At 37.4% G+C, this 22159-nt stretch overlaps 1 protein-coding gene and 1 long non-coding RNA gene across 4 annotated transcripts; both read left to right on the top strand.

The window, feature by feature from the left end:
- Positions 1 to 2230: 2230 nt before the first annotated feature.
- Positions 2231 to 8391, top strand: LOC116201556 (senescence-induced receptor-like serine/threonine-protein kinase). Of its 3 annotated transcripts, XM_031532819.1 has the most exons (14): positions 2231 to 2469; positions 3415 to 3678; positions 3748 to 3982; positions 5030 to 5520; positions 5747 to 5882; positions 5971 to 6042; positions 6142 to 6213; positions 6306 to 6386; positions 6492 to 6652; positions 6747 to 6946; positions 7045 to 7171; positions 7271 to 7339; positions 7426 to 7615; positions 7725 to 8391. In XM_031532819.1, the coding sequence occupies exons 1-14, from the start codon at positions 2361 to 2363 to the stop codon at positions 8086 to 8088; spliced, it is 2571 nt and encodes an 856-aa protein (XP_031388679.1). In that variant the 5' UTR covers positions 2231 to 2360; the 3' UTR covers positions 8089 to 8391. The 3 variants fall into 3 exon arrangements, with proteins under 3 accessions (XP_031388679.1, XP_031388678.1, XP_031388680.1); XM_031532818.1 differs by having other exon boundaries at positions 2232 to 2469; positions 3415 to 3982; XM_031532820.1 differs by lacking the exon at positions 2231 to 2469 and having other exon boundaries at positions 3538 to 3678; positions 3770 to 3982.
- A 3155-nt stretch (positions 8392 to 11546) lies between these two features.
- Positions 11547 to 15332, top strand: LOC116201598. Its single transcript, XR_004155904.1, has 3 exons — positions 11547 to 12120; positions 13219 to 13663; positions 15016 to 15332. It is a non-coding gene; the product is annotated as an uncharacterized LOC116201598 (long non-coding RNA).
- The last annotated feature ends 6827 nt before the right edge of the window (positions 15333 to 22159 follow it).

The following is a 22159-nucleotide window of genomic DNA, read 5'->3' as shown; positions in this document are numbered from 1 at the left end:
TTTGTCTCTTCGGTATGTACTCAAGGCATCTCTGCTTTTCTGTCTGACTTCAGTTTATACAGTTGTTCCACCTGAAATGTGTAGCGGGCCAATCTCTGGCACACGCACGTGGCAAGGTTAGAGAGCCAGACGTATCAGGGTGCAATCCCAAGAAACGGTGAAACCACCGATCCTTACCGGCTTATAGTGTAGCGCCACGGCCTTTGGGATCCGTAGGTATAAGCGGCAATTGGGTTTCGATTTAATTATAGATTGAATGTACTCGTATGCTTGTTGAGGTGTTCAGACGATGAAGTCGGCACGAGAGTTAGACCACCGGAGTCCTCCAAATGTGACATATGCCTGAAGCACGAGGGAATGGCCCGTCAAGTAGCCAGTGCAGAATTCATTTTATAAAAGCATTAATTTCAACGCCGTGAACTGCAGAATTCCCCATCGTCGTACTCGTACGTATGGTGCTATTTCCCTTCAAGCTGGGCCTACTTACATCTCCTTCAAACTCTTTTCCTTCATTGACTTCACTCCAAAAATGGATATGAACCATGAAATGCAGTTGCCAAACCGCTTGGCAACCGCAGTTCGTTTGAGCGACATTTCAAAACTGACCAAAAGTACTATGTCGCCAGAACCAAAGCGACACCCAAGCGACAACTAGGCTTTCTTTGGGCAATCGAGTGAGAACTAATTTTAATCAATAGGCTTGGAACATCAATAAATAAATAATGATCACACAAAAATGGTAATGGGCTCAACCCAAGAATACGTATAGATCTCGTTGCAATTCTTGCAGTCGAACTTCTTTGTACAGTTAATCTACTAATTCAGATCATGAGGTTCATGCGTGAAAATGAAAGTACCAATGAAGTGAAGGCTCAATTGGTAACGCATTGATATTCCAAATTGGGAGTTTAGGAGATGTAGGAGTAAATTATTTAATAAGGGAGAAGGTCGTCATATTTGTTGTAGAACCTGCTTGCGGTAATAATAGTGTCATAACTATGGGCTTGCGGATGAGTGGTTTCTCTTTGAAATCTCATTGGTGTCACGGTGATGAACTTAAATCCATGGGTCCTACTGTAGCAATGCCTCAACACGAACATTCCATGGGAGGATTCGAACCCATGTAGTTTTGCCCTGTGAGGGGCTTCCCAGCTCCATTTTATCCAGCCAAAAGAAAATTTCTTGAAGATGAAAGGTAATCAGGAAAAACAGTAAGAGAAGGAAAACAAAATAGTGAGATGGGGACGGGAGTATTGGGAATTAGGTGCCTAAAATTTTGCAACAGCAGGACAACAATTTCTTTTAGAAAAGAAAAAACACAGCTGAAAACATATATAGAACCCAAAACTCAATTACCGTTGTAAATATTATTCGATTTTTTTTCGCAAGTCTATCGCTTTATAATCTCTCTGCAAATCTTTGCTTCCTTTTTTCTCATTTCTGACCGTTCCCTTTGAAGTCAGGGACAACCTTTTTATTATTATTATTATTATTGTAGGGAGGGAGGGAGGGGGTTGGGTTATTTTGATATTAGCACATGGCTTGCAAAAAATGGTTTCTTACACGTCTTTTCCGATGATATTAAGAGGTATTTTCAACCAATTGGCTTAGACTAATTTCTGTTCAAGCATCGACACATAGCCCTGAGCCAGTTGCTGGTCAGACATATCTTTAGACTGTGTGAAAGAAAAACAGATGAAGACGCATCATGCAAAAAAAAATTGAGTAAAGACTGGGGGTATAGCTGGCCAGAAGTCGATGTAACATAACTTTGGACTGTTGAACTGCGTGAAAGAAAAACAGATAAAGATGCATCATGCAGAAAAAAATTGAGTAAAGACTGGGGGTATAGCTGGGCACAAGTCAACGTACCAAGTATGCTAAAATTTCCAGAAGTCATTAATTCTCTACACACTCATAAGGCAATTAATTAATGTACTGATTTAAATTTGTCTTTATGGAAAGAAAATTCCTGGCTTTGAGAGTAACCACAGGACGAGCTGCGATGATCCACTTGTGACCATAAATTTTCCATCTGGAAGAGCTAAAAAAGGTGTAACGCAATGAAACACATCCTGTATAAAATCATGAAATCTCGAGTCCATTTCTCATCAGTGAGACTTCCTGTGCGTGTACCTCTTTATTTTTCTCTCTTTTCATGAATCATGAGCCTCAATTGTGAGGAAATTGACTCGGTCCAATTATCTAGAACTGGGGGAGATGATTTCTCCGAAGACTTCCTGTAATGGTCGCGCTTACAACCCCCTATTAATAACTTCTACTACGTTGCTATATAACATCGTCGAATCTCACACTCATTTCTAGTATACCTGAACTTTCTCAACATTAGGAAAAAAAAAATGGAAGGACCGAGATTGTCGTCGTCGTCGTTGTTGTTCTGGTTAGCAGTGTGCATGCTTTCATTGGCTCCTAACAAGCTGGTTCTTGGGCTGGACCCAAACAATCCAGGTTGGTGTCTCTCTCTGTCTGGCTCCGCGTTTGGTTTATTTCAGTGATTTGCTTTGAATATTCCAAGACCGTATTCAAGATCAAGACGCATATAATTAACCACCAAGAGTGGCCATAATTAATGCGTTAATCAAAGATCGGAAATTTTTTAATACAATTCATGTGTACTTAGTGGCTCTATTGGTTATCTGTTGCCTCACCTTATAGAGGTTAATGCTCGAACGAATGGTAGAATAAAAAAAAATAAGGGCTAAAATTATGTATACAAGATTGCCCAAATCATTAACTTCTTTTCACTTTTGGCCCACATCTTCTTAAATCTCACAAAATTAAAAAAGAAAAGAAAAGAAAATTAAAAAAAATTAAAATGATCGAAGGGTCTCCAATCTCCATTGGAGAGGGAGGCACCCTTGGTGTGGCCGGCGACCTCGCCTCGGTGGTGCTTGCCATCCAGCAAAAGCATCACTTGCCGGGATCTCCTCGACTCCCTCTCTATGAAAGTTGAGGGTGGGTGAGTTGCCTCTTTCCTCTCTGTTTATCAGGTGTGGCCCGTGCAGGGGACAGGGTGGACTAATCTGCTGATTATAGAAAAATTTTGAGGGCACCGGTGCAATAAATAAAGAAAGTCCCTCCAACAGAATGATTAAGTTGAAAAAACTGCTAAAAAATGATTAAATAAGTCCTCCCCCGCTTAAGCGATTTTTTTACTTTGGTCTACTAAATTCAGCAACTCTCTAAATATTTATAACACAAAATCTGAGTGCAATTAAGTATTGAAAATTTAACTTCAGCACTTCATTAGTGTACTTATCAAACACATACTCTTAGTAGCGAAATACTTTCACATTTAATTAATTATCTCCCTACGTTCAAAGGTATTTGTTATTAATATTGTTGAGTAAGCTATTTGTTATTTCCCTTTCTAATATCTCTCTACATTCGTAGGTTACATTAGCATCGATTGTGGAGCACTGAATAATTACACCAACCCTGATCTTCAAATTTATTATGAGACGGATGATGGATATATCGACTCCGGAGAAAAAAAGCAGGTATCGAGCGACGACATGGGTAAGGGTTTCCGAGCGAGTGCGAAGACCCTGAGGGAATTTCCCGATGGAGTTCGAAACTGCTATACAATCCCACCAACAACAACAACGTCAAATAAAGGCAGCACCAAATACTTAATAAGGGCTTCTTTCTATTATGGTAATTACGACAACCAAAACCGTACCATGAAATTCGACCTGTACATTGGAGTTAACTATTGGACGACAGTTGATTTTTCGGACCCCGGCAGTTACATCCATAAGGAGATAATTCACGTGGTTCCACCTACTGAAGATGCTATACAGGTGTGCCTTGTAAACACCGGTAATGGAACTCCACTCATCTCTTCTTTGGAATTGCGGCAGCTCGCCGGCACCATGTACCCGAGCGATGATCAGTTTCCGACGCTAGCCCTCCATAAGCGAATAAATATGGGCAACACAGCCTATGAGTCCATGTTCAGGTATGTTTACGCATCAAACGAATGCATTCTCCCCCTTTATTGTGCATATACTAGACATTATATAACCATTCTCCAATTTATTCTCCTACTCTTAAGGAATTAAAAAATATATTTATAAATGAATAACATCCTACAAAATCAGTTCGAGCTGCCACCCCCACAATTTTTGCTCGCATAGACAAAATTTTCATGGAAAGCGGGCAACTAAAAAAAAATCCCGAATATGTCTAAAGATAAAAAAGAAATATCAATTATCAATATTATCAATTACTATATGGAGTTGCAGAAACATTTGTGAGCTAATTGCTTGCACAAACACAAATAATTCCGCAGGGGCCTAGTATTAATTAATGCATCTATATATTTAGACATTAAACTGGCACAACAAAATATAGTTAGATAACACCTAATATTTATATGAAGAAAATTCCAAATAAACTCTCAGTTCGATGCTCGGGAAGTACTTGTACCACTTTAATAATTATTAGAATTTTTATTTTATTACATTAGGTCCATAGACCTCTCTTAGAACTAGTAAAAGAAAACTAGGCTAAGCATGGTTCTTTTTTTTTTTTTGGGTCTCGATTGTGTCTCGCAAAATTGAATGAAGAAGTTAATTTTGCAGCTGAGTTTTATGCTTGATTTAAGTGAGCGGTCCCTGCCATATGTGCTCCTTGGATCAATTTTCACTGGAGAAGCCATGCAATAAAAAATTGACGCGACAGTCACCTGAGGCGAGGACTGTCCCTTACATAAAGCAAGTAGCAAATGGGCTCTCCTTCAGTTTTAAATTATAGGGTTAACTAACCAACCCCAATGGATTCGATCTACTAGTTAATGTGCACCCAAGTTTGCACCGAAACCCAAATTCGAATCATCTTGGGGCCACCGGAGCGCCTTTGGTGTAATTACCCACTCTGTGGGCCGCCGGAGGTTCATGGAGTCCCGAGAATTAGTCGGGCGAAACCCAGACACCTCGAGTTAGCAAAAAAAAAAGGGTTAACTAACCAATATAATAATGGTAATCTTTTCTGGTTGCTTTATCAGACACCCGTCAGATTTGTACGATCGGTTGTGGGATGTTGATGATACGGACGACGGAGGTGCACAAAGTTGGGCTTGGAATGGCCCATCGCCCCCTGCTCTGAACAGAACTAATGACGCATATAAAGTTCCAAGGGGAGTTCTGGAAACATTTATTATGATGGAAAACTCATATGACTTGAGCCTTTTTTGGAAAGCACATGTCCCTCGTGCTTCCAAATGGATCTCGTATCTTCACTTTGCCGAACTGGAGGACGTGTCATCACCTAGGGAATTCACGATTTACTGCAACGACGTGTTCCTTAAAACAATCAGTCTCGATTACCTGGTGCCAATCACTGTTCCGACCAATCAATTTACCAGTGACATTGGCTTCAAATTCAAGTTTGTCACCAATTCTTCTTCCTATGTATCATCTCCGCCTCCAATCGTTAATGCGATTGAGTTATACTACCTGCTTGATATTTCAACCATACCAACCGACCTCAATGATGGTACGTACTGTCCTTTATGCATTCAACATATATGACCTCAGTCAGGTTTATGACTTGACCGATATTAGAACATCCATAGCTCTAATAATGACTAGCCACCCTAAAATCCAAGATTCATTGCTCTGGATCGATCTATTGTGTATCATCCTATATGTCTTCTTTTTATTTTTATTTTCTGGTAATCTCTAAAGTCTTGATTGCATATTAATTAGAACTTGCGTGGCAGTTAATGCTATGAAGGGTACCAAGAGAGCATACAATGTGACGAATAAGAGTTGGCAGGGTGATCCATGCGTACCAACCAATTTTACATGGGATGGTGTCAAATGTAGCACCGAGAATCCTCCGAGGATCACTTCGTTGTGAGTATTCCTCTTCGTTCTTTTACCATTATCTTTTGTGTCATAATCAATTTGCTGAAGGCAATTCTACTGCTAAAAATATTGGTAGGAACCTGAGCTCCTACGGCCTAAAAGGGAAAATAGCTGATGCACTGGCCAACCTAACAGCACTGATATCTTTGTAAGCATCCGGGTGATTTCTTTTGCTAGCTCGTTATTGATCCAAACTTCTATCTACGAACATCGCAACCACTGTTAACTTCCTTGCTCTTTCCTGCAGGGATCTGTCTAGCAACCAACTGACTGGGCCGATACCAGAACTTTTAGCTAAATTGCCGAACCTGAATATCCTGTGAGTCAATCTCACTAAGACAATTCAGTGAAGTATCAGAGATTATGACCAAGCAAGATGATTAACTATTTGTGTTGCTGTCTTGTTTGCAGTAACTTAAGTGGAAACAATCTCACTGGTCCGATTCCTGAGAGCCTTCAGAAGAAAATCATCGATGGAAAATTGGAATTAAGGTATTTTTTTTCATTATTCTCGAATCATCAATATTAATGAATTTTACGTCAGGATGGAATATTCTTATAACCCTATAAAAATAAATTTCGCGTTACTTGTGACAGAGTGGCAGACAATCCTTATCTTTGCCTGGAAGATTCTTGTAAGCCGAAAAAGAAGAGGAATTCCTTTGTTGTCCCTGTAATTGCTGTAGGTTCAGGCTTAATTGTTATCCTGTCAATAGCTCTAGCTATCATTTGGACACTTCTAATGAAGAAAGGAAAAGGTAACTAATCATTCTTGAAATTATCCTCAAAGGTAGTTGGTTAATTTCACATCTTGTTATTTTTAATGTTCATATGAACTTCTTTGGTATACAGGACAGGAAGGGACAATCAAACTGAAAAACCGGCCCTTTACATATAATGAGGTTTTGAAAATCACCGACCATTTCAAGACTGTTATAGGAAAAGGAGGATTCGGAATGGTTTGCCTCGGAACACTGGCAAACAGCACCAATGTTGCTGTGAAGATGCTGTCTCAGACGTCAAAACAAGGACGCAAGGAATTCCAAGCAGAGGTAAGAATCTCAGCGCTTTTGCTATAGGAACCTCAACATTCACTAAAAGATTCCACAGCAGTCATTACCAAGTAATATTGTGCCTTTTGGAAGTACAGGCCGAACTGCTCATGATTGTTCACCATAGAAACCTGGTTTCTCTGGTTGGATATTGCGATGATGCCAAGAATATGGCATTGATATATGAGCTCATGGAAAATGGAAACCTGCGGCAGCACTTATCAGGTACTGGAAGGCCTTCTTTTTAAGTCTTTCCACATTAATATAACTGAGGGCTCATTAGAGAGAGATTCATGTTCACTCAGTTATGTAATTATGGAGCAGATCAAAGTTGCAATGCACAAGTCTTGACTTGGAATGAGAGGCTACGAATCGCAATTGATGCTGCACAAGGTAACTACTGCAAATTATATAGAATTTGCCTGATGTAGTAGACCCTGATGTACCGATTTACTAATTAGCACATGGCGGAGTTTCAGGATTGGATTATTTACACAATGGTTGCAAGCCTCCTATCATCCACAGAGACTTGAAGACTCTGAACATCTTGTTAAACAAGAGCATGCAGGCAAAGATTGCTGACTTCGGGCTATCAAAAGCTTTTGCAGCGGAGAATGATTCCAACATTTCCACTCGTCCTGCTGGAACTCCAGGGTACCTAGATCCAGAGTAAGGATTTAAGCAATTGTAAAATATGAGCTTGACATTTTTCGAGTATCATTGGCTCGCAGTCTTTTTGATTTCTTTGACTCTAAAGCTAGCTAGCTCCTCTCTTCAGGTATCAGTCATCGGGAAGCTTAAATATGAAGAGTGATGTTTATAGTTTCGGAGTCATTCTCTTCGAGCTGATCACAGGACACCCTGCCATGATAAGGAGCGCAAGCTGCAGCATCCATATACTCCAGTGGGTGACTCCGATCATTGAGAGACGAGATATACATAGCATCGTGGATCCACGGTTGGCTGGGAAGTTCAGTGTCAATTCTGCTTGGAAAATGGTCGAGATAGCAATGTCATGTGTGCCGACGACTGCAGTCATGAGGCCCGACATAAGTCATGTATTAGCCGAACTGAAGGAATGTTGGGCCATAGAGATGGCGTCTGAGAGAAGCCAAGTGATAATGATGCGACAGAAAACGTGACAAATCGGTACATCGAGAAAAACATGTTCTGACGACCATGTCTCGAGTGAAACAGCCTTCGGAGCACAACTCACTGCCTTTAGCTGTGAAAAGACGTGATTTAGCTCGAATTCCATCGTTTATGTTATTTAGGTATTTTTGTAATTTTAGGAAAAATTTATTCCTTTTGTGTAATTTGGACATTTTTAATCATATTTAAGCGATGTAAGCCCTAAGGCTAAACAGTTGTTTTTTGGATCATTTAATAAAGTTTAGAGCTGCCATGCTCTTTCGCCCATTCTCGGATTTGATTCGAGTTGGATGCCGATTTCCTAGTAATTCGAAGAATCAATAGGGTATTGAATTACGTAGTTCCGGTATTCTGCAGAATCAACGGATCTGTGACAGGTAGTTCGCGTGTACACTGCGTCAGATGGGAAGTAGCAAGAGCAGATTGATGACGTCCATGGAAGTTGGCTGTGACTCTTTACCTGTTGCAAGATAGCCAAGTATCTGTTCGAATTTCTTGGGTCTTTAGTATGCTACATAGAAGGGCTCTTTCCAATATTAGTAAATTATAGCGTCTTCATTTCCACATAACTTAAATTTCGTTATTAAGAACATGTAACATTTGTATTTTGAGTTTCCTTTTCCTTGACACTTGAGGTGATAACGCTTGCCAAATGGATTGATTTGTTGTTTTTGCGTCTGTTTTACTAACGAAAACTTAAAACTTGACTTGTACCTAAGTAGAGGCATGCTGATCAAATCAGTGATAGTCCTGACAGATCGAACCGACACCCTAAGGTTCCAACTTCCTAATGATAATCAAACTTATACAGTATGTTCAAGTTCAACCATTCCTTCGGTGAAATGTTCCTTCCTCTCTTCACAACTATCGGATATTTTCGTCAAACTTATACGCAGCATGGTCCATTATACACACCTATAATCAAATCATCGCTGTAACCAGTCGCGGAATTATAATAATTTCACCAAATAGCTAATATTTTGAGTAAATATAACCTCTTCATTCCCACGCCAACATCACAAGGAAGCTCATGTTTTATTCGAAATCTTTGTGCAAATTTTGTGCATGGACATGTCATTCGACCTTTTACATACATAACTTTAGAAAGTCTTGGTCTCCTTTTGAAGGTTATTAATTATTTTATGGGGAAATTACCTTTTTCCTCTCCTAAATTATGCTATTGAGTTATTTCATTATACAAAGGTCTATAGGTGCCTCCTCTTACGACCGAGAAAAATTATGCTAGTGAGACTACACTTTATCCCTGATCTATTCTTTTAGGAACATTTGCCTCCTCAAATATGCCCAATGAAAAATGTCTCCCCAACTGTTAACTTTGGAGTTAAATTTAACGGACATTCACCAGGGTCCTACTGCCAAATTAGAAAATTGAAACAAGAGGACTAAAAAAAAAAGATAATAAATTTGGAAAAATAAATATAGAGGCGTGACATCGAACTAGATAATGTTGGGCAACGCCGCCACGGTGATGCATGGTACAACCCCGCGAATAATCAACGCCAGAGCTTACACGTAAATGTCCAGAAGCCGAGATAATGAGTAGTGAGATATGTGCCATACTCTCTAGGACCTATTAGGAGCACTTAATTGCCAAGATACACAAGGACTACGGAAATTTTACGTTGTTCGATCTCCGGTAACACGAAATCTGAACAATGTCTTGATATTGACACACCAAGATAGCTGAAGCCCGAAATCAATTCCTTCTGCGACCATCATGGCAGAGAAGTACATTTCCAAGTGAGCTTTGGTCGCTTCCAGTCTAGCTGGGATTAGGATCCTTGGGTTAATCAAGTCTACGTCTAAAGGGTGACGTATATGAGAAAGAGGACCCGGTGTAGGGCCACTCATTCTCAGAATACCGAAGAGACCTGAACTCAGTCCTCATTAGTAAAACTCCCAATATTCATTTATATTTCTCTTCCCCGTGGCCAATTCATTAGGCCAATGGACCTCCATTATAAACTAAAAGAGGACTAATATATAATAATATAGTAATGCCATTTATCTCTTTTATTTTATTTTTTAATTTTTACTTGGTTCAATCAATGATGTAACGCCTAATTTGTTGAAAAATAAGTTTTCTCAATGATGATAAAAACATACTATTTCCCGATCATTTTATGTTGAGTATGGGATCATTATATTCTAATTAAGACAATGGAAGAATGATTTTCCCTATAACATGTGAATGATTAAAATATCCGGGATTAATTTAATGTTACGGGATGGCCGGGATCTTGATCACTCGATCACTTCAGCTTTCCATATAGGAGATCTTTGTCGATACATTCATTAATTAACTGTGATTAGGGTGGATCACCTGTCCTTCGTTTTGACAGAAATCATATGCAAGCCGACCGAATTCGAAAGAAGCCACTCCGTATATGCCACGGACACATAGATAACCAGAATTGTTCATTCCAAATGAGAGCTTTTCAATTGCTGAGAAAAAAATCGCCAAAGCAATACTTTATATTATCCAAATGATGCAGGTTTACCAGGCGACCTGCTGGGATGCCGATACATATGCAAATGAGATGACCTTGGAGAAAAGGAAGAGTGAAACTTGCATCATTTTCACTTCCTTCCAAAGTTTTGATCTATATCCTACTCCCTCGTGAGTCTTGTTCGGCTAAGGATGTGTGCCCGGGACTGGCAGCGGTTGTTAACCACGGTGTATTTTCACAAGACTACAACTTGAAAGGTCGAGGAGGAGGCTGGGAGTAGAGGTGTTGATGCGGCAGAAAACAAGTTGGCAAATAGGTACCTGGAGAAAAACAGGTTCTGACGACCCTGTTTCGAAGGAAACGGCATCAGGAGCACAATTTACAGCCTTTGGCTGTAAAATGACGAGATTTAAGGTGAATTCCATCGTTGAGGGACTCAAAAGGGAATTTTTATGTTATTTGAGCATTTTTACAATTTTAGGAAAAAGTTTATATCTTTCGTGCAATTTAGATTTTTTTAAAATTTCCATTTAAACTTTGTAAAATCCTAGGGTTAGAGGAGTTTTTTTTTAATTATCAATAAAAATTGGAGCTTTCGTGCTCTTTACCCAATTCTTGGATTCGATCCGAGTTGGATGCCAATTACCTAGGTATTCGAAGAATCAATAGGGAGTTGAAGGTCATAGTTTCGGTATTCGTGCGCGAATCAACGGGACTGTGATAGGTTATTTGTGTGTACGCTGCGTCAGGTGTTAACTGTTAGGCTAGAATCGAAAAACCGAACCTAATAATGAGTTTAGTTCGGGTTCTTCGGTTCTCGGTTCAGCTCTAGATCCGAAACCGATATTTTCTCGTATTATGGTTTGGTTTCGGATTCCATCTTTCGAACCCGAACCAAACCGAAGCCCAAAATAAAAATATTAAATTAACCAAAAAAAAAGAAGAAGAAGGAAGACTGTTACTTTTAGATGGATTGCTTTAATCGACTCATTCACTTCTAGACGAACTGGTTGGAGTAGTTCTTGAAGCAGAGGAACTTGTTGCCGGAGATGGAGTCTTGCGGGGGGTTGCAGCGCGGATCTCGGAGGGGGTGGCGAGGCGGCGCTCGAGGAGGCAGCGGATCATGAGGGAGGGGGGCTCGGCGTTGAAGGCAGCGGATCTTGAGATCGATTCGCCGACGTTCTCCCCAACTCTACCACCACCTCGAGACCGGCGCCGCCAGCACCTCGAGGACAGCGCTTACGTTCTCCTCGAGCCGCGGCCACCACCTCGAGACCGACTCGGCGACGTTTTCCCCCACTCTGCCACCACCGCGAGACCAGCGCAGCCACCATCCCGAGGCCAACGCTGACGTTCTCCCCGAGCTGCCACCCTCGTCGACATGTTCGCTGTCCTCGTCGCTAACACCATCTCTCCCCTACACCGCCACCAAATTGAGACTGAAGCTGCTATTATCACTTCTCCCTGACGCTGCCACTGCTCTCCCCGACATCCATCGTGTCTCTCTACGGTGCTGCATTGAGGATCGATCAATTGTCATCAAGTGGAGAAGTAAGCCAATTGCCTCTGATTTTGATTTTTGGCCGAATGCAACAATTGCTCATGGCAATGATATGTTACTCTTCCTTTGAGCATGCAAATTTTGTTGGGTATACCATGTTGCTGCAATTTGCTAAAAGGTTAATCAATTTATGTTCCTTTTTTTGCTTCAGTTATTGGAACGTAAATGCTTTTTCCTTTTTCTATTGAAGGTTAATCAATTTATGTTGTAATTGATTAGTAATTGATCTGTAATTTGCTTAATACTAATGGAAAAGCAATAAGGTTGTTCAGTTAGGTCGAAAATCAATACTTTTGTACACAAGTAGAAATATGTTTTTGAATGTTGATTTTCATATAATTGGTCAAAAATCATTTTATGTTGTCCTTATGCTAAAGAAATGTCACTTTTTAGACTTTCTAATTTTAGTAAGTTTTTAACTGATCTGTGATATGTTATTGCCCTTGTTGATATATGTTTTTGCTGATTAGATCCACTTTTAATTTCGTTTTTCTCATAATGTTCAGATTTGTTTTCCCCCCTTTTCTAATATGTTTTTCATGCCCTTATTTTCTTCTATAGGTCTAGTTTAATATTGTTGAGTGGTAAGCTACCAGAGTTACCTTATGGATGATATTGATGAAAGTTGGATGAAGGCTTGTAGGCTTAGTGCACAATATATGAAAGGATTAGATCAATTTTTGGACTATGCCTTCCATAATTCAACTCGAAATGACAACCGAATCAAGTGCCCATGTCTTAACTGCAACAATGTCTTCTTGAAAGTCAGAGAAGAAGTTAAGTAGGACTTATGTACGAAGGGGATAGTGCTAAGTTACACTATTTGGTACTTCCATGGTGAAAAGGAAAGTGTCGTGATGCAAGATGATGAGGAGTCGAATGAGGAGTTGGATAAAGAGTTTGATGGAGATGATATAATTACAATGTTAGAGGAGGGGCTAGGGATGCCAAATATGAGCAGTGGTGTTGATGACTAACTAAACAATGATGGAGAACCAAATGAAGAAGCGAAATTTTTTTTTTTTGTATTTATAGTCTTATGGTATATAAGCTTGTTTATTATATAATGAAACCACATTCTTTTGCAGGATAAGTTCGGGGTTCTATCAGCTCAAGCGTCGGAATCTGGTACGGCTATTAGTGATGATGAGCTGTATCACCAGGTTGTTGGACCTGAGAGGCATGGTCGTACTCGGGGTTATGGGTTTGGTCCAACTCCGAGTACTGTCTTTGGGACTACCCTTGGGCGCATTGAGCTTGCATCCCAACTTTGTGTGGCTAACACTCAAAACATTGAGCTAAGATCAAAGATAGATAACTTGGAGAAGAAAATAGAAGATGATAGGAGGAAGATAGAGGAGAGGATGGAGAAGAAGATGATGGAGGAAAGAAGGATGATGGAGGAGAGGATGGAAATGGAGAGGAAGAAAATGGAGGAAAAGATGGAGGAGGATCGAAGGAAGATGGATATGCTACTTGCTTTCGTTGAGGAGATGAACCGGAAAGGAAATGCTTCAGTTGGAAAATTAATTGGTAAAGTTTTCCTTACTATGTTTGCTTTGTTAGATGTCGATCTTAATCATCTAAATAAGCTGAGTGTTGGTTTTCTGTTAGTTTGAGGATTGGTTTCACTGCATTGATAAATAGCTCAGTATTGATTTTTGCTAAAATCTTCATAGTAAAAACTGTTCTCTAGTTTGCTGAGTTCTTAAATCTTAATAGTTTTTCTTAGTGCTTAAAGTATGGCTTTTGCTGAGTTCTGTTGGGAGTCTGTTTGCTTTTGCTTATTTGGAAAAAGTAATTGCTTTTCTTTTAGTCTGAATTGCATTTATATTCACATATCGTTATCTATTAATTGAATTTATACTTGTTTTTATTGCAGCTTCGTTGATAGTATTATTATTGTTTCAAGTGTAATGAGATTCATATCACATTTTATGACTTTTTTGTTGTAATGTATGGATATAGTTAAGGTTTTAAGTAATTTTTGTTTAACTAGATGCAACAACAGGTATGATTTGGAATAACTTCAGGCCATTTTGGTGTATTAAAAAATAATTTCACTTTTGGTGGGGGCCATGGTCGCCAGTAAAACGGATGCTAATGTATCACGGATTTACTGAGGCTAAGCTGGCCCTCAGGGATAAATCAATAACTAGTGGGGATTGCGACCCCATAAAAAGCTGTTTTCTGGGGGGTCAGGACCCCCAGCAAAAACTTGTATTTACCAGGGTGTCGGATAACCACCAGCTTTGCACGTGCCTTACTGGGGGTCGGAACCACCAGCAAATATAAGTTTTCCGCTCGATGACCCCCCATCTATACCTTTACCGACGCATTCTTTCCTGTCGACATCTGGGGGTTGGGCGACCCTCGGTAAAGGGCTTTCCCGGCAGTTTTTGACAGTTCTTCTGTGGGTCTTGACGCCCGGAAAATATCGGTTTTCTTGTAGTGAGTATATATGTTCGAATTTCTTGGGGCTCTATATAACTATTTGATGGTCCGAAATTAAATATTTCAGAGCATAGGCCTTTATTATGCTACATGAGGGGCTCTTTGAGTTAGTAATTAATAGTGTCTTCATTATTTTGATTTTCTTTCAATTATACTGTGTTGATAGTTGGCATACATGTTTGGAAGTTTAGATATTGAATATGTTAATAAGGCCCTATAAATTAAATGTTATCATGAGGCCCAAGAAAAATCATTGGATATATACGAGGCGTGAATTTCATCACCTTATAGCAAATGTTTCTGGAATATGGAACTTCCAGCTGAATGGTCATGGAGCTGGAGGAAGTTACTTCAAGTTCGTTATTTCGTTGGATCTCTAATTAAGCATGTCTTTTTTTTTTTTTTTGGCATGATGTTTGGTTCTTGTGCAGGTCTCTATCTGAATATTGCAATACAGGCACGTTATGCTTCCCTGCTATTGGAGAATCAGCTAAGGTGAGGTTGATCCTTAAGCAAGGGCACTGAAGCTGGCCCCGAGCAATTTAGAGTTTAAGATGAGAACCTCCTAATCTGCTCGAGCCCTTTTGAATTAGTTACTCAGTGCTGTAAATGATAGTCCCTGGATAAGCTTTTGTACCATGTTAATATTTTTGTTGATTAATGAGAAGCACCAACACTAATAGAGAAAAAAAAAGGACATGGTAATGAATTGGCAGTGAATTGAAATTGAGACTGACAAAATTTCGTATGTTTGGTTGGAAGGAATAAAAATGAATTATGAGTTTTTTTGTTTAGTTGATCTTTGGCACAAAACTGAACGTTAAAAGATGAAAATGAACAACAAGGATTAGTCCATTCGACGCATCATTTTTTTTTCCCTTGATCAAGGTCTTGGGTTTGAGTATTGGAAATGGAGAAAATCCTTAATTGATAGAGTTTTACCCTTTAGTGAGTCGATCCGGCTCCAATTATATTAGTCGAGGCCATAAACTAGGGTGTACACCGAAAAAAAGATGAAAATTCCCCTATAATAATTATTAAAACGATATAAATATAATAAATATTTCAAATCTAAAAAGAAAACGCTATGCGATGGTGCAGTGGGGCTCGCAAGAGATGGAGTCAACTAGCCGTGAGCTCCCAAGCCACCCAGCATCCATGGGCCCAGCAAAGGAGCTCGCGAGCCACGAGTTCTTCAAACTAGGGCTCAAGTGGCCCTGGTTCATGGGGAGAGGGAGAGAGAGAGAGAGGCTGGGCTGACGATCCTTATGCGAGGCCAGACAGGAGCTCGTGGGTCCTGGGTGGCTTAGGACCTTGAACTATTTAGGTGACTCGAGCCTCTCCGCAAGGTACCGAGTTAGATTTAGCTCGACAAATTCACCAAGGTAGTTTCTCCGATTCGAGGGCAACAGGGAGGGTGTTGCGGTTTCGCCAGAGGAGTAAGTCTGGGGCAGCAGCAACGGCGGAGGAGTGGTGGCAGCGGCAATGGAGGGGTGGCAGAGGAGTGGTGTAATTTTGAAAATTTGATACGTACTTGAGGGTAATTTAGTAATTCCATTTGCTTTTATCTGTGCATACTACCTATAACTTTCAGGGTAGGTGAGGCATTGTGATTCGCTCTCTATCATGGATAATAAGTCTATCAGTAATCACGATTATGGGTCAAAACGGACAGTAATGAGCATTACATACGCAATACATTCGTAGTGGAATTTTTATTTGTGCGAACCAAAAGCAGCCTTAAGTTTTTAAGTTAATTAGGTGATTACCCGTGCATTGCACGGACAAATTCATAAGTAAAATATGTAATTATCTTCCTAAAAAAATGTAATTACCTATATCGAAGAAAAAAAATGTTATATGGTGTATTTAATTAGTGCTTTTTGGTGGATTTTTTTAAATACATGTTTTGTAATAAAATTCGTGACGCTGATATTTAATATTCATGTGATATTTTGATGAGATTGTCTATCTAAAAATTCTTAATATTGTGTAACTTTCCCTCATAAAGTAACAATCCAAATAGATTGATTGGAGACCTTCTTATGCTTGCATGCATCAATGAGCCCTAATTTCATTAGAAAAATAATTTATTTAATAATTAAATTATAACATAAATAAAATAATATATTTACTCAAAACATGCAAAGCAATACCCTCTTCATCAGGAAATATCACGTTGACAAATAACTTAATTAGTCTTTATGTTTACAGCATTTTATAATCTTGTTAACCTCGCACTCCAATTGTCAATGTATTCTTTTCTAGTCCCAATTAAATCTATGAGAAATAAAAATAAAGTGCCATCCAAATATGTGAAAAAATTAATGAAAATATATGAAGCAAATATAACAATAAAAAAAAATTAATGAACTTACCAAGTAAAATCTGATGAAGCCTTTCGGAAAAACTAAATTGACGTCAGATTAAATCAAATTGATGAACGATAGATGTTTGCGTTGGATATATATATCAAGTCTGGAAAGATAGTCACGCTTTGCAAAAGGAAATAGAATTATAATAAAAAAATTACGGTGTGTTTATTTTTTAAAAAATTTTCAATTCAACTCAGCTCAACTCTACTTATCTTCAATTCAACAATACAATCATTACTTTTTAAAATTTTTAAATTTTTTTAATCATTCAATTTAATTTTTAATATTAAATTATCTCAACTATTTATTATTTTTTTACAATTCAACAACATAATCATTACTTAATCATTACTTTCTCTCAACTATTCATTACTTTTTCACACTTTTTTCTCATAATTCAACAATATAATCATTACAAACCAATTAAAACCAAAACTCAACTCAACTCAATTCTAAATCCAAACGCACAAATCTCCTAAATCAAGTTCCCCTTGTCTCTCATAAAAGAAAAAAAACGGCTACATATATCTATATATATATATATTTCTGTATATATCAACGATATATACATATATATTAAATTATAAATATATATATATATATATATTATATCAATATATATCAATATACGTTCTGTTGATATGGGATCTGCACAATACTCAAAATTTCCACTATATATTATTTTTAGGGCTAATAACTCAAAAAAGCACAAACTTTTCACATTTTAATAATTCTATCACGAACTTTTTTCATTAATATAAAAATACACAAATTTTTGATTTGATAACAATTATCGCAAGACGTCAAAGTTTATGTTAATTTGGACAGAATTAAAGTCACAGAAGACGCCGATGACCGCAATCAGGGGAAGGCCCCGGTCACTCCAAATGGGAGGTTAGTGGCCGGAATGAGGCATCCATCCTCCCGAATCTAGAGAACCCTCAAATTGGGGATTCTCTCGATTCCAAGGTGTGGGGGCCTCTTTCCGACCACTGGGGATTTTCCCGATTCCGGCAGGTGAAGTCATGACTTCAGTCATCACCCCTCGATCGAGGTCGCCCGCGTCTCTTATAGCCTCGATTTCGTCCAAATTAATGAAAAATTTGACGTCGTGCTAGAATTATTATCAAATTAAAAGTTTGTGTATTTTTAGATTAATGAAAAAAGTTCATGCTAAAATTGTTAAAATGTAAAAAGTTTATACTTTTTTTTGTTATTAACCCTTATTTTTATTTATATATTGACAACATTATTTTATTTATACGATATATTCATTTCAATGATATTTCTAAACGGCTATATATATAATCATAAAAAAATTGCACTATATCATAATTATATTAATAAATCATTATAACGTTTCAAAATTTGAAATATTATATATTAAAAAAATAAGTAAATGAAAAGTCAAAAGAATTCAAGTATTCAAAAGTGAACATGATTTTAATCTTTCTTAGGCACGTAACCAAAAGGATTTAACGGGAAGTAGAGATCATGGTTACCTTTGGTTGCACTATCCTCCAAAGTATAATGGAACTTGATGTGGTTGACTACTCAAGCCCTTATCTTTTATCAAGTCTGTAAAGATAGCCACGTTTTTGCAAACGGAATATAATTATAATAAAAGTTTACATATCCCAAATCAAGTTCAACGTTGCCTCTCATAAAAGAAAAAACGTCTTCATAGATCAGTATATATATATGTTTCTGTATATATCAACGATATATACATATATCAAATTATCAATATATATATATATATATATATATATGTATTCCTACTGACAATTAGTCGACATATTCACCAAGGCCCTTGGTCGTGATCGGTTTTCCTTTCTCTTTCGCAAGTTGGACGGGACTTTCATTATCCAATTTGAGGGGGAGCACGACGGATTATATCGCATCTTTGATAGTTGTATATATCATATTGGGTAGTCCTAGACATTCCTAGATTAGAGATTTACATATTGGGTAGTTGTATACATTCCTAGATTACAGATTTCGTCCTTAATAGTTGATTCCTTGTAATGACCTATATATGTAATTCAATTACATCAATGAAGCTAGCTTTTTGGGCTCATTCATTATTTTAGAAGAGACTTTTCTGGCCAAGATTCGGGTATGGTATCCAGCTGGGATTGGGATCGATCATTCCATATACAAACTGTTTCGGTAAAATTAATAGTGAAGTCTAGGCCAAGCTTTTTCATGCAGCTGCATGCTCACGGCAGCATAAATATGTCAAAGCTAACTACAGGACGGAAATTCGAGCTTTCTGCTTGCACACTGATCCAGGCACCCCATAAGAACCATAGTTAAACTACATACTATGGAGTTCTTTTTCACTAGCCTTGGTCAGGAACCAGATCCCTGGTCTGCGTCTAGATGGGAATAAATATTGTGGAAAAGGAACATGATTAACGCGATCCACTTTTGAGCGATGATCTTATCTTCTCAAATGTACGGTTTGATTAACTATGTGGTATAGTTCATTATTGTGACTTCAGCAGCATTACGCCATTACCGCATTCTATGATTGATTCGCGATAAGTGGGAACCTAACGAGGAAATATCCTAGAAAGCACGAAGCCACCCCAGCTTCCACTAAAAGCAGAACAAGTACTCCCAAGACATAACAAAAGCAGTGAGTGAAAACCTTTCTTAAATATATATATATATATATAAAATACAGGATATATGTTCCTATTTGATAATTAAAATATTCAACATTTAATATTAAGTAAAATTACTCTTATTTTTTTATTAATTATTAAAATTTCTATTATACCGTACTACCCCATGGACAGTAGCTTTTGCAATAAAATTTATGCACATGGGAGTCCAGCTCCTGTTCATCCTCAATAATTGTGTCCACTTTTCTGATATTTGTTTTGGAAAAGTAAAAAACATATAAACGGAACGAATTTGATGGCTGGGAAAAAGAGCGATCATGAAAAGCCCCTCCACTCATGCAAAAGCTAGCTCTGCTTCCCCTTGGGACATTTGGGCCTACTTATCTTCACCTGATTAAATTATTATAATAACAAAAATGTTGTACCTCTAAAAACTTTTTCTTCATTGAATTGACTTAGACTTTGATCGTATAATTTCCAATCCACTAACAAAAAATGCACAAAAATAAATTTTAATATTTTGATATAAATATAGGAAAGAAGAAAATAGTTGGAATAATCGTGGGAAAAGAAATGGAAGATTATAGAAGGGGGAGGTGTGTTGTGGCTTGCGAATGTGGTGAGTCCCATTCCGATCGAGCCATTGACAAGTGCGAAGGTGAGAGACCAGTGTGTTTTGGTTGCATAACAAGATTTCACGTGTTCTTTTTTTTCCCCTCTCTTTTCTTGATAAGTTTTTGCAAGTTCATTCGTGTGGCGGGATAGATTGAGAGCTTAATTAGATACTTCCATCCAGGACATTTTTCGAAATTTTCTAGATAGTGCAGTTCGGAAGAAGATATGCCTCCTGCAAATTGCCACCCGGTTTCACTGTTGCAAGGTTATAACTATAAGAATATATGTATAATAACTAATCAAGATAGAAATATGACTGGACAATCATACCAAACATGTGTCACAATCTCGCTTTGTGTATATACGAGTGGATCTACATGTGATTTGCATGTAAAAAATTATATGATCGAATTGTAATACATACCAGTAAATTTTAGAAAATGTATACAAGATTTAAATTTCATTAAAAAGATATTATTATCTATATCATGATTAATTAGCTTATTGATTAGTTTGAATGTAGCGAATCAATATGAATTATTTAATTAATTTATTGAAACCATTTGATTATAAGGTTTTCTATCAAAATAAAACATAATTCACATTACCATAATTCAATAAGTGGTTAAGGGGCAAGAATTTCTCAGTGAAGACCCACATTCAAGTCACACTAAGATCATGTAGGAGAATACTCTCTATTATGCCATCTGTACGGCTTGTGTGGTTGGACCGACCTATTTGATGGACTTGCAAGGTATTCAAGTGAATCTTGAAGATGATTTGGGCGAAGCACGGATATTCCTTCTTATAAAAAAAATTAAGTCAGATTTACATGCAAAATTATGTTTATATAAGAAAATTGCTAAAATGATACCAATAATGAACCATACTTCTTACACCATCAACTAATAAAGTTACTGTATTCTTCGCTATCGTACTTGTGTAAGCAATTTCTTGGACTTGAATATCTTAAGTTGGTAGTGCTCACAAACTGGATATTGTAATTACAAAAATTTAAGTGTTAAACGGTTTATCTCACTTGAGAATTCGCGTTGTTTATCCATGTGAAAGGTGGAAGACTCACTCCCCCTACGGCACAACCTAAAAAAAGATTAACACTTGTATATATGAAAATATTAAAAAATTTAAATAGTAATTTTTGAAATAATGTACTAATATCTGATAAAATTAGAAAGAGTTTCAATATATAATTGATAAAGATGAATAACTAATATTGAACAAAGAGCATCAAATGTAGACAATTTAAGAGAAATATTTCATTTATTGTACTAGCTTCATGGGCCTCCCTTATAACAAAAAAAAAAAAAGAAATATGCCATAAATTTCTAATAATTTGCCTTGCTTACTGTAATATAAATAATGTCTTTTTATGAGAAATGGGATACCTTCTTTGAAATATAGTAACATGAGTTCTGAGATTTTTGAGCAACTTGACTGAGAATTTGTTGAGACAACTCAAAGAACTATTTGGCAGGAGACGTTTAGGAGAAGGGTTGAAATGGCTTTTGAAGTATCTTTGAAAATTGAATGCTATATTTACTATGTGTAAATATAAATTTTCAAATTGTCATATCTCTTTATATCACGGTCACTTCATTTCACTGAACAATCATATTAATTTCTTCAAATATGAAAGTATAAAATATATTTTTCTCTTATTTTGCTATTTACTATGATTAAATATATCTATAAAACTTAACTATTACGTTAGTTTATTAATAAAATTATAGTGTTTTTGTAGTTTTCTTTTATACTAAAGAAATAATTTTCTGGATAAAGATATAAATTTCTAATAAAATTGTGATGATTAAATATATCCTGTGTGAATTTTATTCGGCCGTAAGTGTGCAAGAGCCTTTTAAAAAGTTATTTGACTTTGAGTGAAAGAATACTAATCAAAAGGGTACAATGGTTCTTTTCAAGGATATGAC

This window comes from Punica granatum, chromosome 3, assembly GCF_007655135.1.
Source record: "Punica granatum isolate Tunisia-2019 chromosome 3, ASM765513v2, whole genome shotgun sequence".
Lineage (NCBI taxonomy): Eukaryota > Viridiplantae > Streptophyta > Magnoliopsida > Myrtales > Lythraceae > Punica > Punica granatum.
The sequence above is the reverse complement of the archived record's forward strand: the minus strand, read 5'-3'. Positions and strand labels throughout refer to the sequence as shown.